At 40.6% G+C, this 23,351-nt stretch overlaps 1 protein-coding gene across 2 annotated transcripts in view; it reads left to right on the top strand.

The window, feature by feature from the left end:
- MRE11 (MRE11 double strand break repair nuclease) overlaps window positions 1–23,351 on the top strand; it is a 185,239-nt gene that overhangs the window by 107,960 nt on the left and 53,928 nt on the right. Inside the window, exons 15-16 of one of the 2 annotated variants that reach the window (XM_075592499.1) lie at window positions 12,204–12,277; window positions 13,146–13,216. The exons of the other annotated variant lie outside the window; for it this stretch is intronic. Coding sequence (XP_075448614.1) covers window positions 12,204–12,277; window positions 13,146–13,216 — 145 coding nt within the window. The remainder of the gene's footprint in view (window positions 1–12,203; window positions 12,278–13,145; window positions 13,217–23,351) is intronic. 2 annotated transcript variants of the gene reach the window in all.

Raw genomic sequence — 23,351 nt, forward strand, 5'->3', positions numbered from 1 at the left:
TACAGTAATATTTACAGTTGCTATATATATATATATATATATATATATATATATATATATATATTATACACACACATACATAGACACATACAGTATGATAGACACGCATAGGACCTACACCTTGAGAAAGGCAGTATTACTGCCGAAACGTTGGATTCCTTGGCACATTAAACCCCTTTTCATTTGATGATTAAGACCGTGTGCCTGATTCTTCTACTTCACTAGACGCGCATAGGAGAACAGTATATTTAGAAATAGCCAAACTTGAATAACATATCACGAAGTAAACTAAAAACAATGAAGATTGCATTCAGTAGGAGTGTCAAAATTTGCCTATCTGAGTACGCAGCCAATGGCAGTGAGGCTCTGCGGGCTCGGTTAATTCTCCGCAGATTTATTAGTTAGAGGGTTTTTAGCCAACACTTGCAGTGATGGAAATCCCAGCTGTTGGTAGTCTGCTCCCGCGGTCTTCCTCTGCGATGTTCTTGGGGGTCCCTCACCCTCCGGTGCTGGCGTAGCACTACGTCTCTTAGTGCCAGTTCCGGTCAGAGTCTGATGACGTCACGGTTCTTGCCGCTGTTTCTCTGTACCGACACCTCTGTTTCCCCTGCTGCAGGCTTTTTCTTGCTTGCTATGGGGTGGGGCCATCACTGCATACAGCCATTCCCACCCGCCCCCCACATCTCCAAACAGACAGGAGTCACAGTAGATTATTATATTTAAGAATTAGTTGATAATCAAATAAATATTCTTTGGAATTGGGGATGACTTGATGCATAGTTACAAAATGGTGTCAAGCGAAGAAGTTGAGAGTGTGATAAAGTGCTTGAGACAGAGCAAGAAATATGGCCCAATAAACTTTCATAAAAGCTTTCCTGATAATGGATGGTCTCTGGGAGGACTGGAAAACGGATTCGTAAAACAACGCATCATTCGTGAGTAGGAGCAGCTGGATAAACGCGTTATCAATTATGCAATCAGGCAGTGGCGTTCTCATCTTCGAGCGTGCATTTCAGCAGAAGGAGGACATTTTGAATGCACACATTCAAACTTTATAGTAACTTTAGTGTTTCAGATTAGATTACTACAGTTTAACACATTTACGAGCTACGAAGATGAACCTACCACAGTGTATTTACTGGTTGTTGACATAATACAGTGACATCAATTTAATTATAACATTAGTTGATTGTCTACATTGTGCGTCTTATATAGTGTTAATCTACATAACAGACCTACAATTATGCAAATTTTCATGGATTGAGTGAGAAATATATAAGATATGATGAAAAACGAAAGGGGGCTCTTTTTTCCTGAACACCGTTTATATATTACAAATATATAATATGGATTATACATATATACAGTATAATGGAAAACAAAACTATGTTTATTTATGATTCCAGACACCATTATGTAACTTCCCCAGACCCTGTAGTGATAATTGTTTTTCATCATATTGAGACGCAGGTATTTGGGTTAAAAAAGAAAGGAAATATTGTTTTTACCTGGTTTGTGCTGCCACTTAATTTGCTGCCGTAATATTTTTTTGCAATCACAATGGACTCTCTTGTAAAATAAATGCATTCCCAGAGCACTATAAACCCATAATGGGTAGAATTGCATCCTCTCTGGTATCTTCTTGTCAGATAGAATGTCATACCCAGCTAGATTTTGGAACAAACATTGTTCTTAAGAACATAAATAACTTGTTTTCCAGGTTAATGTTTACAACAAAAGGCTGTAATACCGGGCTTCGGATAAATCAGTAAATGATTTCAGTCCTGTAGTAGAACTTTAGTGTATAATTCAAAGCCACCATTACATAGCTTGAGTTGAAGATGTGCTTTTATTATTGTACCTATTTTATCTGAATATTTATGTCTTCCTTTACCTATATCTTATTTTTTTAGTATTGAGTTTAAAGCCGCCAACCCTCCCTCACACCCCCCCCCCCCCCCATTATTTTTCTTTTATTACTAAACCAGGGACTCCCACAGAGCTGATCCATTGGGTCTCGACCTGTGGGGGAATACTGGTTCCTGGGATATATTTCAGTTTTTTTGTGTCCCGATGGTTTTATTGTATGTCTTTATTTATATAGCGCCATTAATGTACATAGCGCTTCACAGTAGTAATATACATGACAATCATATCAATAACAAATAATATAAATAACACATAATTAAGGGGAGAAGTGCTTCAGACATAACAGTAACATTTTGGAAAGGGAGTTCCTGCTCCGAAGAGCTTACAATCTAATTGGTTGGTAGGAAGTATTTATAAAGACAGTAGGAGGGCATTCTGGTAAGTACATTTGCAAAGGGCCAAGGTTTATGTATATGGTGAAAAACTATCACTCATAGAGCTACTCATATGCTTCCTTAAGCAGGTGTGTTTTGAATTGAGTCTGAAAGATTGATAGAGAGAGTGCTTGTTGGATGTTGAGAGGAATGGCATTCCAGAGGTGTTGGGCAGTCGGTGAGAAAGGGTTAAGGCGGGAGAGGGCTTTTGATACAAAAGGGGTAGAGAGAAGACATCCTTGAGCAGAACGCAAGAGCCGGGATGGTGTATAGCGAGAAATTAGAGCTGAGATGTAAGGAGGAGCAGAAGAGTGTAACGCTTTAAAAGAGAGGAGGAGAATTGAGTGTGTGATATGGGATTTGATAGGAAGCCAGGAGAGGGATTTCAGCAGGGGAGACGATGAGACAGATTTAGGAAAGAGTACAGTGGTTCTGACAGCAACATTTAGGATAGATTGTAGGGGAGACAGGTGAAAGGCAGGAAGGCCGGACAGCAGGAGGTTACAGTAGTTGAGACGGGAGAGAATGAGGGCCTGAGTCAGAGTTTTTGCAGTCGAGCAACAGAGGAAAGGGCGTATCTTTGTAATACTGTGGAGGAAAAAATGAGAGGTTTTTGCTACCTTTTGAATGCGAGTGGAGTGTGACCCCTAGGCAGCGTGCTTGGGCTATTGGCTATTTGATAGTACTTCCAACAGTAATGTGGAAGGAGGTAGAAGGGCCAGGTTTGGAGGAAGTATGAGGAGCTCTGTTTTTGCGTGGAGAGAGGGGAGTCCTTGTTTGTTAGAAGCTTTTTGTGGGGAGGAAGGTGGTGAGTGGGTTGTGCGGGGAGGGGGAAGGAGGTGTGGGTTGTGTGGGTGGGGGAAGGAGGGGAGTAGTTTGTGTGGGGGGAGGGGGACAGAGTGGTGTGTATTAAAAGGGGGTTGCTTGGGAGGGGGGGTCCATGGTCTATATGGGGGGAGTGGGGTTTGAGTGTGTGGTGTGTGAGAGAAATGGGGTGTGGGGGGGGATTGTGGAATGTGCGTTTGGGAAAAAAAGGGCGAGTATGATGTGTGCGAAGTAGGGCGAGCGTGGTGTGTGTGAGTAAGAAAGGGATGAATGAGTCCTGATGGCAGGTGTATCCCGAAATTGTAAAAACTCTACAGTGGTATCTCTGCTTAAAAGGGTTTAAAGGGTGTTCTGGACAACCCTCCCCCCCCCCCCCTTTTAGAAGCTACTAACCCCTTGTGTGCCAGAGCGGTCATGCTAGCAGAGTGCCACGGCCCCTTCTGCAAGCGGAATCCTCTTACATTTCCCTGCAAAACAGATTGTGTTCTGCGCTCCATCGAAATGCTGCGTGTAATCTCCCCTAGAAAATGAGCTCTCTGCGGGCATGTAAGAGACATGTTCAGAGGTACGCAATGGAGACTGTTTTAAGGTGAAATTAAAATAAAGCTTTTTTGCCCCTGTCACTTTAAACACAGCAAACATGTAAATCAGCAAACAAAATCCGCTCCACTTTGGAGTATATATACTGTACACTTGTAGTCCAGCTCTCTTTGACTGGGTTGGTTATCTAAGCTATTCACCAACCCCAAAATATAAACATATACAGATACATAACAGTTCCAAAAGAAAGTCTTATCTGTCTCTCTGGTAGCTGTAGTGGGGAAGGCTTCTCTCTTTCCTGGGTTGCTGCCTTTTCCTCAGGCTATATCTGCAGTCAGGTTTAGAAGTCTTGTAAGCTCCAGACATCTGTGTTCTCTCTGTCAGTCTCCTATATGAGACTCAGGAACCTCCCCTCTGTCTGTCTCCTTGTTCAGCTCACGTGTGCTCAGAAGTCTCTCTTCCTGTCTCAAAGGCAGGCTTTTCTAACCAACCTCTAATCAGCCAGGTGGTGTTATTTAATTGACTACCAGCAGTTAACCCCCACACTGCTGGATTAGAGGCACCTTTTTGAACAGGGACAAATCCCCTGTTACATACCTCCCCTGTTTGTGGGAAGCTCGGGCTTGCCACGGCCAAAGCCCATCCTTCCACTCTTATTCGAGATATCTCAGTGACTTGAATGAGAGTGGATGGAGGAGGAGAACCCTCAGTCCCGCTGGGATGGGAGCCCTTTCTCCAGTTTAGTAGTGTCTCCTCTAGATCTTGCTTGAGATCAGCAGTCCTCAGTCGCTCAAGGATAACCTTTTCCAAGTCCAGTCTTTCTGCTGACCACGTGGTCATGAGCTTTCCCCTGTGTCGGGCGCTCCTCTTTTTGTAGGCAGATTGTATGGCGACAGTCGCAGAGCGTATATGCATATTGCTTTCTTTCGCCATCTTTCCCATGTACTCCACTTTAGCACCAAATGTCCACTTCATGGTATCACAAGAGCACCCAAGAACAGCCCCCTGAGCCCTCAGTTCTTGAAGCTGTCTTCCTGCACTTTTCCCATTCAATGTAGTTGCCAGTTCAGCTTCTTTGGGATTGCGTTGCGATTCCAGCTCCATTTCCAGAGAACGTCCTATCTTTTCAGAATGGATTAGAGGCACCCTTTTGAACAGGGACAAATCCCCAGTTACAGGGCATGACTTAGCCACTGTGAGATGGGGCCCGTGGAGTGCTGGACGCCATGACGCAGTGACTACGTCTTGGGCACCCAAAGGGTTAATGGAGTTGGTGAAGGTTCTGGATAAAGACCAAATCTCTGATTCCTTTTATGCAGGGACAGGGAGCCGCAACTAATCGCCGTGCGAATACAGTGAATGCATTTTAGAGAGTAATCCATGTGGAGAGTATATATGTATACCATAAAGTGAAAGTATTATTGAACTGATAATTAGAGTATGAGGGTATAGAATCTGAGCGCTATACCAAATAAAAATAGCCAGGTCTGTAGCAAGGTGATTGATTGTAATTACAATCACATGTGTGGACACTGAGCTTGCAGTCTGGTCATTAGCATATACAAGCTGCGGAAGAGTGTCAGAGTGTGAGATAATGATGATATAACAGAGACTCCAGTAGTAACTAAAGAAGACCGCAACGATGTAATGATAGAATGCAGACACACTGGCTACAAAGAGACACTGGGTCTATGTAGTGTAGAATGAATGGTATAGTGCTTCACACTGTGTGGTAAATCACAGGCACCAGAACATGAAAACGCTTAATATATATGTATATATAAGGTCAAACGCCATGACCACCTGCAGCAAGGGGAGAGAGTCCCCAGGTAGAGGTATATAGCAGAGCACTGAAATAGCAGTTGCCTGAGAATAAGTGATAGGTGCTCATTGCAAGTGTAAGATTAACCGGAACGACTTATATATAAAATGTTCTGCTAATCCATGCATTGGTGGTAGTATACAAAAAGCTGGCTAAAGAGGTTACATCAGCATAAGTACTTGAATGAATATAATTACTGTAGTAGTATCACAGTAAGATTTAGGAACCCTTAAAATCTGTAACGGCTCTGGTGCCTTAAGAAATATCCCCCCTAGACCTCGTAAGAGGCTCCTTGTGACCGTCAGGTCACGACACAGAGCCTGTATAGTGCAGGAACAGGGAGGCGCAACTTCTCGCCAACATGATTTATAGATCACAAATCTACCTTTAGTTTTGGCAAAAATTTGAAATGCAGAGTTTAAAAAAAAAAAAAAAGAGAGAGAGAGAGATACCAAAAAAACCTTTTACACACAACAAATAAGATATGTCACAAAAGGTATTCTTCTATATTATATATAATTATATATAATTATACATTCTTACCTAAGCTGGCAATCGTTTGGTGCTCTTGTTACAGTATAAATCTGTAAAAATCCTGATTGTGTACCTAAAGAAATGGCCACTTTCTAACTTTGTGCTGCAGTCTATGAAATGCTGCAGCTGCAATGTAACATTATATTACTATGTGTAACACATTATTGTTACAACTTTTAGAGTAATAGACAATCTGCTGTTTGGAACACATCATATCTGTTTGTGATACTTTGTTGCCAGAGGGCAGAACTCATAAAGTTGTGTCAGAGCCAGTTCAAAAGGGGAAGTAGATATGACTTTGAAATGGTTGCTGTAGCAACCAAAGGATTCTGAGTACATGAAAAATGCCGACTATTTTCTAATACTACAATACTGATATATCTTTAATTTAAAAAAAAAAACCCATATAAGATTCTTCATGTTTTGCTGCTTTAAACCAGGTCCACCTTCTTTAAATCTCTTTATGGAGTGGTGGGAGTCGTTCAACATGTTTGGAGATAAGAACATATACAGGGAGCACATTCTTTTCCACAGGCGGTTTATAGACGACCTTCTTTTTATTTGGGAGTTTGATGTTTCCACACTTTTATGCTTTATTGACACGCTTAATCATTAATGATTACAACCTTTAGTTCACATACACATTTAATTATCAACATATTCACTTTCTTGATCTACTTTTATATATTGATACTGCATTAAAAATTCAAACCGATATTTATCGCTAAGAAAATTCACGGAACACTTTTCTTAGGGCGATCGGCTGCCACCCCAAGGCCCTACTTAAGGGTATTAAGGGTGTACCGAAGGGACTGTTCATGCGTGTGAGACGCAACTGTTCCAGTGAGGATGATGTTGTTATACAATTGAAGGATCTTTATGACAGATTCTTGATTAGGGGTTACAATAAAAAATGGCCTAGACAAATCATTACAGGAAGTCTCTCTTATGTATAGGGTGAGCCTGGTAAAACACTCTCCAAAAAAAGCCCTTAATGCATGATACCCCGTTATTCATTGCGCGCTACAGTTCACAAGGTGAACAAATCAGATCTATCTTCAAGAAACACTGGGGAGTGTTATCCCTTGATCCAGTACTTAAACCGTTTATTTCATTGGCCCTAATATGGTCTTTAAAAAGGGCAAAACAGTGGCTAATTTCCTTTCCCTTAGTCTTTTTTCATCAAAGTACAGATTAGATCAGATCTCCCTAAATGTATTTATAATTTTATTTATAAAATGTTTTACCAGGAAGTAATACATTGAGAGTTACCTTTTATTTTCAAGTATGTCCTGGGCATAGTTAAGATGACAAATAATACATGGTTACAAATTCATAGTTATATAAGTGGTATACAACAGGGTATACATTATATACAAGACATAGCATACACAGTTGGAGATAATATATATATATTATAGGCGTAACAGTTAAAGACCAGATTAAAATGTGAGACAGCTTTAGTTTTGAAAGAACTTAGACTGGTGGCAGATGTGAGTCTCCGGTAGATTGTTCCAGTTTTGGGGTGAGAAGGAGGAGCGGCCGGATACTTTGCTGAACATTGGGACCATGAACAGTCTTTTGAGTCAGATCTCAGATAAGTGCTGCATGTGGTAGGGGTGGGGAGCTTGTTCAGAAAGACGGGTAGCTTGCCCAGAAAGTATTTGAAGGCAAGAAAGGAGAGATGAACTTTGCACCTAGACTCGAGTGTTGACCAATCTACTGTAGTTCTTTGAGCATTTCGCAGTGATGTGTGTTGTAGTTGCATTGGAGAACTATTGTTGCATATTGAATTGTAGAGGGTATCAAGTTTGCTAAGGTGGGTTTGGGGTGCCGAGCCGTATACTATGTCCCCATTGTCGATAATTGACATTAGCATCTGCTGTGCGATACGCTTTCTGACCAGCAGACTTAGGGGGGATTTGTTCCTGTAAAGTACATCTAGTTTGGCATAGGTTTTGGATGTCAGGTTAAATGGACCTTTAAATGCAATAAATGTAAGATCTGTATCAAGATGAATTCTAAGAATACCTTTACGTCTACGAGAACAAGAGAAATTCATAAAATCCACACGTTTATTAATTGTAATACATCGTTTGTTATTTACTTATTAACGTGTGGATGTGCTCAACAATACATTGGAAGGACCAAACGTTGCCTTAAAATCAGGATCATGGAGCACTTTCGTCTTATTTTGAATAGGGATCTCGATCATCCTGTCATCAAACACTTTTCTGATTGCCCTAGGGGAGGCGTTGAGGATTTCACGTTTCAAGGTATCGACTATGTTCTCCCGTTACCCAGAGGTGGGAATGGATTGAATGTTCTAGACCAGCGGGAAGCCTTCTAGATCTTCACTTTAAGAACCAGAACTCCCCTTGGTCTGAACATACTGTAGACTGGGACCTCACTCATTTTCTTTAGAATGTTGTCAAACAGTAGTATACACTGGCGACACACTTTATTCGAGCTCGGCTAGTCCCACGAATTCGGGTATACCCGGGTGTATTGAGGTTTGTGACTGTTTTCTGCCCGAGTGCATTGAGGTATTTTCCAGGCAGGGATTGAAGCATTTTATTCCCGCTGGCTGCAATACTGCACAGTATATATATATATATATATATATATATATATATATATATATATATATATATATATATATATATATATATATATATATATATATACTGCATTACAATTCATGAATTTATGCCATCTGGTAGACACGCGAAGCATTGCAGCCTATTAAATCCTAATCATTATCATTTAACAGATCAGCCGCCCGTCAGCCAGGCATGAACCCAGGCTGGGAAGGCAAACGCAACGGGGCTTGTCAGAGGTGAGGAGCGGCGCATTCCAGGTATCTGCCAGGTACATACTGGGTATTTGCTCGAATAAAGTGTGTCGGTGCAGTAGCCCTCATCCTTTTTTCTTTTCCTTTTTCTACTTTTTTTCTATTTCTATTCCTTTCTCTCTTACCCCCCCTCCCTACATCCGTCCTCCCCCCCCTGCAAATCAAGGGTTACTTTATACCCCTGCCAGATTGATATGAATTTCTGTTTGCTGCAGGAATGGTTCATTTATGATTATGACATTATATGTATTAATGTGTTTGTTTATACTATTAATCTTTTTGATCATTTTTTAATTATTTTCTGTGGCTAGTGTTCACCTTATGGTTTATCAGTCAATCTGGCAGGGTTATGCATACGTTTTTAACTTATTTTGTTACTTTTATATGTTTTATTCACTTTTTAGTATATATTTGTTTTTGTTAGTGAATAAAGTTTTCATTATTGAATTTTAGTCAGGTGACATTCAGGGCCAATGGGGATTGATGTTGCGTCAGCGCGACTCTGTTTAGAGTCGTGGGTTGATGACGTCATTACGGCAATGAATTGCGGCAAAAGCTAATTATAAAGATGAAACGCGTAGGTGCGTTTTTTTCACCTTCCATTGGGAGCTAACACAATAAATGTATCTCTATTTGGAGTTGCCCTGGTATTTTTCCTTTTTTCTATTCCGTGGACTCCGGTTGTGCTCCTCTACCTCTACACTTCCACCTTCTTCCAAGTCAGTTACCGCTATAATACTCTTTCAGCCCCACTTTTACAGAAATTTGCTCAAAGCAACAGAGACTTCCTTTTTCTTGTATTTAGTGTAAATGTATTTGTAAATAGCTTGTACTTAGAAACTTATTAGAATATGCTTAATAGCAGAAGTAAGGTACCGGGGTGCGTCAATTCATCATGTAAAATAAGCTGGTTTATAAAAGAGCCAATTGTCTGTTAAGATGTGATATTTATATTGGGCTATGCTGATGATAATCAATTTATCTCCTGCAGAAGTACATGATTGATGATAAATATGAGTATCTTACAGGCAATTTTGTTGCAAAAACTGGGGCATTTTCACCATGCAGCTATGTATCAAATTATTTGTTGGTCACTTCTGTTCTAGGTTGCACTTTGGCGAGTCAGTAGTAGGAGTTGGGGAGGAGTGACATGATGCACAGTTTATGATGGGATTTATCACATTCTGCCTATGTATATTAATAGTAATGTGTATACAGTATTGTAAACGTTGTATATCATAATGGTTCATATCTAAATAAAACATAGTAATTAACACACTTATCATATCACGGGATAGTGTCACATGGACCCGGACTGCATGTGACGTGGATATATAACTGTGAGGCACATCTTCTACCAAGCTCTTCAATACAGTTTGTTCCATGTATATTGTGTAATAACTTTTACAATATACAACGTACAAAAGGTTGGCTCTCTCATATTGGGCACAAATATGCAACATCCTACGACCATAAATCAAACCAACTGGCAACGTGGTGCTGACCCCTCCAGATTTTGTTATTTCATTCAATGACTTTTCTCATAATGTAACGGTGTGTAAGTCTTATTCCCACAATGGCCTGGTTTTAAGTCTGGCCCCACGTCACTTTTCCCCTTGGTGAGTTTACCACACAGACCCTGAATGTGATGTTGTTCCAGTTTAAATGCTGTCAACAACGGGCAGTGTTTCTCACATCTCAAAAGAGATCATTGTGACTCCCAAAAGCAAGCATAGATTCAACTGAGAAAGTCTATTTAATGCAATCTAGACTCTATTTATTCCTGCATCTTAAACAATGGTGTAAAAGAAGCCAATAACTGGTACAAAGAAGTTTATTTTAGTGTATCTGAACAGGTTAATTTGTTCCTATTTCATTCTATTATGCATTATTTTGTATCTTCTTTTGCCAAAATGTCCCCAAAGATTGATAATTATAACATACTCTCTTCAAATAACATTAAAGAATGATAATTATAACATACTCTCTTCAAATAACATTAAAGAATGAAACCGTTTTTGAAAACAAAGCATTGCACATACTGCAGAAGACTGATTCATGAGTGAATACATGCATTACACAGTAATTGATGTACTGAGAATAAATAAAAATAAACCGGCGCCAAAAGGAAAGAAAATCTGACCAAATATAGTCCAATTCAAAGGGTTGGGATGAGTTCCATGGAAGTGTCCTCAATGCGATCTCAAACAAACAAACATATAAGACCACAACATAAAAGAGAAGAGAAAAAGAGAAAAAAGATCATAGTGCAACTAAATACAAACAACAAATCATTGATATAGTTTACAAATATAGAGAGTAATTTAATATATAATTAAAAAATACACATAAAAAAAACAACAAACAATAGCTTGTTGGGCAGGGAACACACTAATAAAGTGATGGCGTCCAGTGGGGCTAAAACTGAAACCCTACTTACAGCAATGCTGAATAGTATAAGCCTGTATATCAATCACACAGCCCTCCGTGGCCTGGGTAGAGAAAGGAGGTTTCACCACACCGTCAGTGTGCTGCTGCACCGCAGGGAAGCTCCTCTCCCGTGGTGTCACACCGCCAGCTGCCTCACTAGTCCACAGACGTATAGGCTCATGAATGGAGGAGCACCAGAGCTCTAAACCGCCGAGGCCTCACTGGGACAGTCACGCGGACCTCAGGTCTCGCGATACCACGTGACGTCACCGCTGTGAGCCGGGATAGGGAAGGGAAGCTCGCAAGTGCCAGGCACTGAGACAGCCGAAGCTGCTGGGGATGGGAAGGCAATTGAACAGGAGATGGAAGCCAAATAGTCCTTGCCAATAGTAATAGTCCACCCTACGCGTTTCGTGACGTCAGTCACTTCGTCAGGGGCATGATGGGACATGTAAAAGTGGCAGTACATTTATACTAAAACACTGATTGACAAATTGTCTAATAACACAATATTAAAACACTCATATACAAGCAGACCAATATCAGTGAACAAACATACATATACTATAAAAATAAAACTATATACATGGAAATAAACACTGTATATATATATATATACAAACTTAAAAAAATATACATAAAAAACTTGGAACAAATAACCTTCTCTTAAAGAAACAGTACACACAGAATACACTCATAGGATTGCATATACCAAGAGACAATCATGGAAGACTACCAGTACCAGTAAACAACAGGCAGCAAAGGAGGACACAACACACAGGTACTGTGATGTACTGAGGCTGTAAATCACATTGTAAAAGCATATACTTTTGTTGACTAATTTATTGATGGCCATGCCGAAATGACATACAAATACATGTGTCTCCCCATGCAGCCTTCAAATCATTTTCGTCCTCATCGTCAAGACAAACAACAGCAAGAAATGCTCCTGTTAAGAATTATTCCGAGGTAAGTTGCTCTTTGTAATTTGTACTCTCAGGAGATGAAACATGCTGCTCAAGTTAAACAAACTAATCTTGTTTCATATTCAGGAAATTAAGAATCTTGTTGAACCTGCTTGAAACTCAGAAATGATTTCAAGCCGTCTGCCTGCTGTTTGATGAGTACTTTTAGAAAACATGTTTTCTGCTTTATTTTCTTGTTGCCCTTTCAGAGACTGTAAACTCATTGCCCTCTATTCCATATGGTTAGAGGCGGGGTAACAAACAGTTAAATATGCATTAACGTCCATCCCCATAGATCAGTGCATTATTAACTGTGTTTTTCCCAATTTCTCACCCTTATTGAATTGGGGCCATTATGGGTGTCGCCCAGTGCGGTAATCGTAATTTTTAAATAAAACACAGAGGGTATATATACGCTTCCTGAAGGTTTAATATTTAGGGTCTAGGACAGGGGTGGCCAACTCGTGGCCCACAACGCCATCGGCACGCGTGATCAGCCTCTTATCACGCCGGCACCTTCTCACGCCGCCCACCGGCGTCTGTAGCAGGAACGGAGGAGGGCTGGAGCCTTGCTGCAGATGTGTAAGGGGGGCAGGCCCCACATCCGCCACAAGCAGGTGTAAGGAACGAGGTTCCAGCAAAAGCAGAGGGTATACACTTCGTTGGAAACTAACAAGAGGGTATAGGGCGTATACCCTCCACTACAGCACTGGTGTCGCCCTCATTGTCCTACTCAAATTCTTAAACACATGATCATTCATTTCAGTAGTTTTGGTGCAAACCATCAGAAACCGTCCGTGTACGCGAATCAGTTGGTGAGAGTTGTACTAAATTCAAGGTACTCCATCGCAATCCCTTTCTGTTGTCTTCAGGTAATTGAGGATGACGACTCGGACGTGGAAGAAGTTTCTTTTACACCGCGTCCTTCTAGTGAAGCAAGAAGGTAAGTCTTGCTCAGAACTTGGATGAAAATGATTGGCTAAAGAAATATTCACCCCCTTGTGTCCCAGGGCTAAAGGAGAATGGCTCAGTGAGTGTAGGCACTGACACCGATAACAATGTATTTATTTATAACATGTTTTACCAGGTAGTAATACATTCAGAGTTACCTCTCGTTTTAAAAGTATGTCCTGGTCACAGTGTTATGTTGACAAATACTGTATATGGTTACATTAAGTGAACAGGGTTATACATTATGTATAAAGACATTGCATGAACAGTTTAACATATTTGACACAGCATTTGAATCAGGGGAGCCTGGTTCAATTCCCAGTGTCGGCTCCTTGTGACCTTGGCAAGTCACTTTATCTCCCTGTGCCTCAGGCACCAAACAAAGATTGTAAACTCATCTGGGCAGGGACTGTGTCTCTAAAAGTCCTATGTACAATGCTGCGTACTGCGCACTGTGCTGTAATTATGAGTCCCATTGGGAGAAAAGCGCTATAGGAAATAAAGGTTATTATTATATCCTTTGCATTAGTTTTAGCTTATTTTGCTATTAAAGATGCTACAATCTGGCTAATGTTGGAGCTATTTTTGTGGGGAAACTGGGGGGTGGCGTTTCAGCACCTTTCTGAGAGATCCGACCCCTCCGTTTACAGGTTAAACCAGAGACTTCATAGAGTGATTATGAAACTATTGGGAACGGAGCTAGGATATTAACTGGCAGGGGATGAATCCTTTTTCTACCACATTTCTCTATAAACTTGAGTTTCTTACTGTAGCTTACTTATAAACACATTCTTCTTTGCTTGAACTTTCTCACAAAGGTGACAGGGGTGATGTTAATATTATGTGTGTGGAACTTTATTACAGTGACGTGCAGTAAATATGAAGATTTTAATATAGATTGTATAGCTGTGGTGCTCAAACTGCCCTTTATTCTATGAATTAATGCAGAGGTTCTCAACTCCAGTACTCAAGACCCCCCACCAGGACAGGTTTTAAGGATATCCCTGCTTCAGCGTAGGTGGCTCAATCCGTGGCTCAGTCTTTGATTGAGCCACCTGTGCTGAAGTCGGGAGCCACTGATTGAGCCACCTGTGCTGAAGCAGGGATATCCTTAAAACATGACCTGTTGGGGAATCTTGAGGACTGGAGTTGAGAACCCCTGAATGAATGTACAACTCGTGCAGTCCCAGGTACTCCTTCCGATTTTAAGTAGAGCTATTGGACACATTTTGGCAAACTATTGCTGTAAGTTCATCTACTGTGCCTTTTAAAAAAAATAAAGAACACCAGTAAGACCCCTTCAATAGAGGCATAAAATGTGTTTTTCCATTAGAATTACTTTTATTGAGCCCAAAGCTCCCTGATTCCATTTTTTTGTGTGGTTGACTTCTCTGCAAAGGGGCTACATGCTGTATGTAATGTGATTTACCTTGTTATGCACTCTTGAATTGGATCCTGGAATTCAAAAAGCTATTAATCACATTTGAAATTATTCCACAAACATTAAAAAAAAAGAAACAGCAGAGAAGATATGACACGGTCTCGGCTTCCACCTTGCGTTTCTGTGTAGATCTGGATATGCAAAAAGGAGGCAGGCACACGGACTTAAGCAAAAAAGATTTCATGTGCTTAAGTCCATGTGCCTGCCTCCTTTTTGCATGTCTGGCTACTTCTGGGACCCTTGGAACTCCCTGGATACAGAGCACAGGCAGCTACAGTAAGTACCCTCTAACTACAGTACCAATACTGGCGTGCCTGCATTTCTTCTCTTCTACTGTATGTAGATCTGGGCCATTAGTTCATGCAAGGCATGTACTGTACAGTACAGGAGCTATTATGGGCTAGTTAGCTTAACATTTTGTACCAAATATGCCATTGTTGCTTATGTTGCTATAGTACAGCAAGAGAAGGTAATCTTGCTGCTGGGAAGGAAAATCTGTTCTTGCGCGATTCATGAATAAAGCATTCACTGCAGGAGTTGAGACATATTTCTGTGCGTGTGCAATACACTAGACTACAAGAAATCCATGCTGAAGAAGGGAAGATTAAGTGAGATTTTCTTCTCTTCTCTGTTTGTAGCCACATGTGCTACTGTCCCAGAAAATGAGTAATCATGAATAAGTGATGTAGCACCAACATGTCTGACTATTATTATTACTATTATGATTGTGTGTTTGAGAATACATCATTTTTCCTGTAAGCTCTAAAAATTTACATTCATGAGCTGCCTTGAAGGCTTTCTTTCTAAAGGTATTAAAACATAGAAAGGATATGCTGGCAATTAAAGTCAATCATTCAGAAAATGTCATGTTAAAATGATATTTCCTTCTCAAACCTAGTATTGTCATTTTAATAAATATTAATTGTATTGTTAATATGTCAATTGTTATAAAAAGGTAACTGAATAATGTTTTCCATTAGATTATTTGCCAAGAGTTTTAGACGCATGAGTGCCAGCTAATGTTTCACATTTGTGCTGTAATAATTTGTATACACGTAGGTAAAAGAATGGATGGTCCTAAAGTGACATGTATGTAATATGTATGTTTTTATTTATATAGTGCCATTAATGGAGAGATAACAAATGACACAGATAAAACAAACACAGACAATAATTCCCTGGCGCAATATCAGATAATAAACCTGACGAATCGGAGTAGTCCCATGAATCAAAAGATGGTATAAAGAAGATCCACAGTCCACAATGTCCCGTTCTTTTACACAGAATGCTGGTCTGAAAATACAAATAATTTTGTGCCATTAATGTATACAGCACATACATTGGGAAAGAGAATGAGAACAGATTTAGGTACATTGCAATTTTCTTGTATAACTACAGTGACTACACAATTATCCTGACACTACAGAATGTAGACAGAGAAATGCCGCAGTGGGTCAGCGAGTCATTGTACAAAGGGAGACTAATGGATAAACTTAAAGTTATAATTCATTTTGAGTGCTCGGATGAGAGGGTACTTTGGCGTTCCTCCCACACAGTTTTATTCTTACAAATATGGAGGTACAATGTGCCTGAATGGAATAATAATGTCTGTTGTGTCTTGTGGAACATAAGTGTTCAAACCAAATGATCACAGAAATAAAACATGATTTAAAAAAAAAAAATTTTAAAGCTGATTTTAATGAGCCCCCCAGGGAACAATTTCACTCACAGATATACAAGTACAGTATTGGTTGTCGGAGAGTTAAAAGATGTCAAATGTAATGTTTCTAAATACTCAACCGTAAATAATCCAGGTAGGATTTGTCTCAGTATATAATTTATTAACCCTCTCACAAGCAGGGAAACCGCAGAATGGAAAAAACGCGGTTACAAAGAAATATATAAAAGCAATCAAACTTAAAAACTATTCATTACTATGTGGTTCATATCACATTAGTTATGCATTTTGGCAACACCTCATCAATAATATAATTTCAATAGTTTACTAGAGTTTATTCTTATCTTTTTCCGAGACACTAGTAGGCTGATTTTTGTTCCGTCTCCTATGTCTGGTATATAAACTACCTTGACGTTGAATTACCAGCTTCTCGGTTCTGTTCTGTCCGTATCACCTTTGTTTTACTTTCCAATTGTTCTGCTGAGGGGCCCTCTGAAAATGTTAGAATACTCTTCTGCAACTAGAAATGACCAATACTGAGCTAAAGCAATCATTACAATATTGTGTGGGCGTGTTACTGTATTGATTGTGTGCTCAGTCAGTCAACTCTCCTCTCCACATAGACAGGTGTGGTGCAATCGATCAGTCAACAGCACCCATATATATTTGTAGGAATACAATTGAGCTATTGTTATAGAAACACTCACATGTTTAACCCTTCTTTGTTTCTTTCTCACTCTTCCTCCCTTTCTTTTTCTCCTTTGTGATCATCCCTTTCCCTTGCTCCTTATTATATTTGCTCTCGTCTTCCTGTTTGGCATCTCCCTTACATGCAGGAGTTTCAAACGCCACCTGGCTCGTAGCACTGGCGTCTTATCCAGCATGGGGTGGGAGTGGGGTACCAACCCTTAATCATAATGGCACACAGTTCCTAATGACTACATCTGTAGAATACATGATTTTCTTGCTCTGTTGGGGTAGTCTTTAATTAGACATCTGTTTCCTCTCAGGATTGCTAGCAGACTTTTAAAGGACTCTTTGCTGGTTCCCTTTGCGAGGGTTCGTGCTTTGATGTATATATAGTGTGTCTAACTGTGGGATACATACAAATTAAGAGGAGTTTTCTTTTTATTCTGGCTTATGTTGCTTTGCTTTAATGAAATGAGGAACAGTACTAATACGAGGGCTTGATGTTTCTTCTTTTTCTTTTCTTATAATGTATAAAAAAACAAAGCACTTTGATGTTTCTATCGCAGTTAATTTCTGCCTTTTCAGAAAAAAATATGATTGTGTTATTGACTTTTTCTGTGTATCTTGGTATAAGATTCGATAAGTTTCTTCTTCCTCCCACTGCTTTTAATAACAGCGTGAAACCTGGTATTGGGTACACTAGTAAAAAACTCAAATAACGAAACAAACATTAAAAATGATAGAACAGACATTACGTGACTAGCTTCTTAGCTGCCAGAAGCCCAGAAATGCATTGCTCCTCGGGCATTTAATAGTGCAGTATCTTATCATGGTGACGCAGGTAAAGCATAGGTAGCTTAAAAATATATCTGTAATCTTCAGCATCATTGTAAAATCAATGCTATGCGCACTCAATCCCCCTTCTCACACAGTTTACCCGGGATAGTCACAGGTTGAGCGCTCTGTAATGTGGTGCAGGCTACAGACCAGGCAGATATTAAAGCAACAGTTCAGTGAATATCCTGCATGTTTGTTTTTTTTAATAAATCAGTTCTGTAGTAAGAAAAAATACTTTTAGCATTTTCTGTTTTTAAAAAAACAACTTTGAAAGACCAATTTTCTTGTATTCTATTTTAACAGCCATTTGCTAAGGCACTGCCCCTTCATGTCCTGTCACAAGCCCTGGCACACCCCTTTGTCAGCCCTGCCCTCCCTCTAGCACTTGTCAGTTCAGGATTGCTCATGAATATTCATGAGCTTCCACTGCCAGTCAAGCAGATTATAAACAAATGCCAGCTTTTAATATGTCACCAAATTTCGACCTATCAATACATGGAAAACGAATTGAGCTGCAGCTATACTGTTCTTTAGGTAATTAGAGATTGCACACATGAAACTATTGAAGTAAAAAAATAAATGTAAAAAAAAAAAAAAAAAAAGACTGAACTGCAGCTTTAAAGGGAGTTTTTTTTGGGGAGGGGGCTATAAAAAGGGATACAACGCCTGCCAACCTCTTTCATTCCTATTTCCACCATTGTCATCCTCTCTTCTCCCTACACATCATTGTCTTCCCTCACATCTCCCTGTCCTGCATTCCTCTGTATTCTTAACAATGTCTGAGACGTGAACACGTCCTTGAGGTGTATTTATTTATCTTGATGTATTACTTTACCAGTTTATTTTTTAGCAACGTTAAACCTGTTGTGTCTGATATGCAATCAGGCATTGGCCAAAAAACACAACGTAACAACCTCCCCCCCGCCCTTCCCCCCACAGAATTTGAGGTAGTTTCATCAAGTGACACCCGAGGTGAATTTGCGCTTTTACGGTTCGAAATAATGTGCGTTGCAGTCATTACATTTCACTGGTTTTAACCCTATTCCCTTTAAAGCTTTCTCAGGATTATCAGTGTTTCATCGTTACCATACATTTAACCGTTTCAGTGCTGTTTGGGAGCTGTGTTGGGTGAAATTTGTTCTTTAACATGGTTCATTAAAAAATAAAAAAAATAAGACCTGTTGCATTACTGATTAAACAAATAGGGTGCCTCGCTCCAAACTCAGAGGTTATGCGTGCTGTGTGCTACCTGGGAGGTAGAGAGAATATACAGTGAGACTGATGGATTGTATCAAAGAGATACAGTCCACACAAAGAATCCCTTAGATAGGTGCACTATAGACCAGAATTTTTATATATAGTTAATTCTTAGATGGTCTACGTGAAACTGCGAACAACGGTTAAAACAAACTTTAATAACATTTAAATAGTAAACAACAATAACAATCTTTTAATCCTCTAAGTTTTATAGTGTTTTTATGTCTTTTATCTTTATTATAGGATTATACTCCAAGGCAGAAAAAAGAATGAACTCCAATTCAATATTTACAGAGTCCTGCTGTGAACATCAGTCTTCTTTACATATACACAGATGGATGTTCACAACAGGACTCTGTACATGTTGAATTGGAGTTTATTCTTTTTTCTGCCTGTTGGAGTATAATCCTATATTAAAGATAAGACATAAAAACACTATAAAACTTAGAGGATTAAAAGATTTGTATTGTTGTTTACTATTTAAATGTTATTAAAGTTTGTTTTAACCGTTGTTCGCAGTTTCGCGTAGACCATCTAAGAATTAACTATGTATAAAAATTCTGGTCTGTAGTGCACCTATCTAAGGGATTCTTTGTGTGGACTGTATCTCTTTGATACAATCCATCAGTCTCACTGTTGCATTTCAGCCCTTGGCAAACCTCCATATTCACTTTCCCTTCCATTTTAACATTATCCCTTCATTATTTCATTTTCTGGTGTCTGGTGAGGTGGCCCTTTACAATCTCTCCAGCTAAACACCTTGAAGTGAAGTCGGATGTGAATTTTATACCGGGTCATCACAATACTGCAGAGGATCAAGCTCTGCAACGGACTGATCCCATCCTTGCCAGAGCTGGAATATGTGCTGCTTCTTTGTAAGCGCAGTGCTTCACCTGTTATCATTCCTGTGAATTATTACCGATTAGCTCAACATTGACAAGCTCTTCTGCGGTTTACATACATTTATGGCCTTTTACCAAAGTAATAACACAATAAAATCAATAAGTATGGACATTTTCCCTGTCCGTAACCGCCTTTGAAAGACCGGCCATCTATTTCTAGCTCTGGAAAAGGGTAACTCATGTAGGTAATGTTTGTAGAAACGATTTGCTGTCAAATGAAAACACAGAAGTTATTTTAAACCTGTTCCTCTAGGCTATGGCTGATTCATTGAAACCTACAGTACATGGTAAAAACATTTCAAATGTACCGTATGTAATTATGTAATGGTGCTATACATAACACCATTATTAACACTCATATTAAATTAGCTTGCAATGCCTGTTGTACAAGACATCCAAACTGCAGTGAAATGGCAAATACTTGTTTTTAGCTTCTTCCCCGCTCCCCCCTCCCCCAATAGCTTTAGGCTTTCTATTCTTGTATTAATATATCTTTTCAGCATCTGAGTAATTTATTGATTTCTGCCCACTATAACAAAAATAAATAAGGTAACAACAGCCTGTTATGTTTAACTATATTACTCGTGGCAGTGACTGGGTTGTGAAAGCAAAGCAAAGACCAAGAAAGAGTTCTGCTCTCTGAGATATTGCGTATCTCTCAACACACCCTCTGTCTCATGCTCAGTTTCTACAACTCTCCTACGCTTATCAGTTGACAGCAAAGCTGTTTATTCCTTCTCTGCATAGCCTTAGAAGGCTATCTTGTTTTTCTTTTTCTACATCTGTGTTAAGCTCATGGAATCTTTGTAAATCAGTATTGCAGACCTGAGGAAGAGAGGAGAACTCTCAAAAGCTTGTCTTATAATATCTATTGTTTGTCCAAATAAAAAAGGTATCCCCTATTTGCCCTGTAAAATAACTTAAATAATTTTTTGTCAAATATGAAGGTTTATAAGTGTTAAAGACAGCATTTGTTTTTGTACGATATTCAATAGTTTTTTTGTTCCATCAGGAACATCGTGTGCAGATCGAGAGACGCCAACCTACCCCCTCCCCCACTATGTGATGTCACAGCCACTCCAACTATGCCACAGTTGCATGTGTACCTCCCAGCAGTTGAACAGTCTGTGGCATCACTGGGTGAACGGATTTGCGTGTCTACTGCTGCTTTCAGTTTTCCCAGTGGAACGGAAAACATATTGCATATTGCCCAAAACATAAGGTGGACTCCTGTTATGAGAAGTTATTTTTCTGTTTATAGGCCTTAATATGATATATATATGTAGCTGGGACCCCGTTTTCCCCCCCCCTCCCAGTTGGTTGTGGGGGTGGGGGAGGTGCACCTAGGGAACGCTCCGATAACGGAGGTTCCGCGCAAGAGGGAGCCGCCATGTTAGGTTGGCGCCAGCGCAGAATTGGTCCGGCCGGAGGTTGCGCATGCGCAGGGCAGGGACATAAGTCCGCGAAGGAGGAGAGCGAGGGGAGGAGGGGAGTTAGGGGACTAAGGGTCCCAGCAGCCCCCGCGTTTCCCCCGTGACGCGCCAGAACCAATCAGGTACGAGAGGAGGGAGGAAAAGGAAGTGGAGGGACGCACGAGTGTTGAGAGCTAGCTGTCGGAGGAAGGAGAAGGAGCTCCGGTGTAGGGAGGCTGCCGCCCCTACCTAGGCCACATGCCCCAGGCCCAGTTAGACCCTGAGCCCCAGTAGCAAGCAGCAGAGCTAGGGACTGGCCATAGTCGGGGTCCGGATCCCCTTACTGTGCCACGAGTCATACCAGGACAGTTCTAAAGCCGCGGGAGGCCTGGGACCAGGCCCCGCTACTAAGTCGCAGCGTGTCTGGGTGGGATCGCCCCGGACACCTACTGGTGACGTCATCTACGCCCTCGCCGATCCTTTGTGAAGATAGTTGCAGAACCGGGTACAGGAGTGCCCGGCAGGTAAAAAGTCAAGTGCACCAACGGTACTGTGGACGGACGTTCACAGAGGTACGCAATTAGGAGGCTTTATAATGTGAAATTATAATAAGGCTTTATTGTGCCTTTTCCTTTTTTATCAGGAAAACATCCAAACAAGGGGGGGGAACAAAGCTTCCATTCACTTGGGAGTATTTCTAGTGAAAACACTATGCAATCAATTCACATCTCCCTAGTCAAGCATTTCTCCCCAGCCCCAAAACATAGCATGCAATAAGCAGTCTCTTAAGAATAAAAGTCTTATCTGTTTGTAAGCTTCTCTGCTCTCCTGGAACCGCACCCATGCGTGCACAGAAAATATCAGCATCCAGGTTTTAGAAGTCTTATTTGGTCCTTGTGGTTTGGAGGGAAAATCTTCACTGTCCCTGCTTCAGCTCCCTTCAGGGTTGGTCAGCATACAGGTTTAGATGTTTTCCCTGTGTCTTGAAAGCAGCTCTGCTATCTTTTGGCAGAGCTCAAAACAAGTGTGTCTCCAAGTTCAGCTTAGGTGTCAGCTAAAGAGTTCTCACTTCTTGTTTCAAAGGACAGGCTTTCTAAGCCATCTAATCAGGCAGGTGGTGTTTAGTAATTAACTACCAGAGGTTAACCACCACACTGCTGGATTAAAGGCACATTACTGAACAGGGATAAGTCCCCTGTTACATACCTCCCCTGTTTGTGGGAAGCTCGGGCTTACCACGGCCAAAGCCCATCCTTCCACTCTCATTCTAGATATCTCTGTGACTTGAATGAGAGTGGATGGAGGAAGAGAACCCTCTGTCCCGCTGGGATTGGAGCCCTTTCTCCAGTTTATTTTTGTCCCCTCCCAAAGATGCTTGAGATTAGCACTCCTCAGTCGCTCGAGGAGGACTTTTTCCACGTAAAGTCTTTTTATCACGTGCGCGGTCTTGAGAATTCTGTTGCGTCGGGCACTCCTCTTTTTGTAGACAAAGTGTATGGCAACAGTTGTAGAGTTTCAGCTAAGGATTCTTCTGGCTTTGATTCTGCACTCCTACCTCTGTTTGTTGCCTGTTGGGCAGCTGTAGGTTTGGCTAGTGCTTTCTTTGGTGGCTCAAACTTCGTAATTTTGTTTTGAAGTTGTGTGGAGTCCCCAACTCTCACTGTACCCTTGTCCTTGCGGGCATTAGTTACTGTGGGATACTGGTGCTTGGGCAGAGCCAATACCTTTTTCCGTATTGGAGGAATCTGTATCAGAGTCTCCTTCATATTCTGGAGCTCTGTAATTTTTGTCGTCAAGGTTGCCACTGCGTCTGTTTTCTCCTTGGTGTACTGACTCAAGGAAATGGAACAGTCTCTCTGTCTCTCCAGCTCTTGCTCCAGTTTCTGAGCCTTCTCACGCTCCCTCTCATA

This window comes from Ascaphus truei, chromosome 3, assembly GCF_040206685.1.
Source record: "Ascaphus truei isolate aAscTru1 chromosome 3, aAscTru1.hap1, whole genome shotgun sequence".
Lineage (NCBI taxonomy): Eukaryota > Metazoa > Chordata > Amphibia > Anura > Ascaphidae > Ascaphus > Ascaphus truei.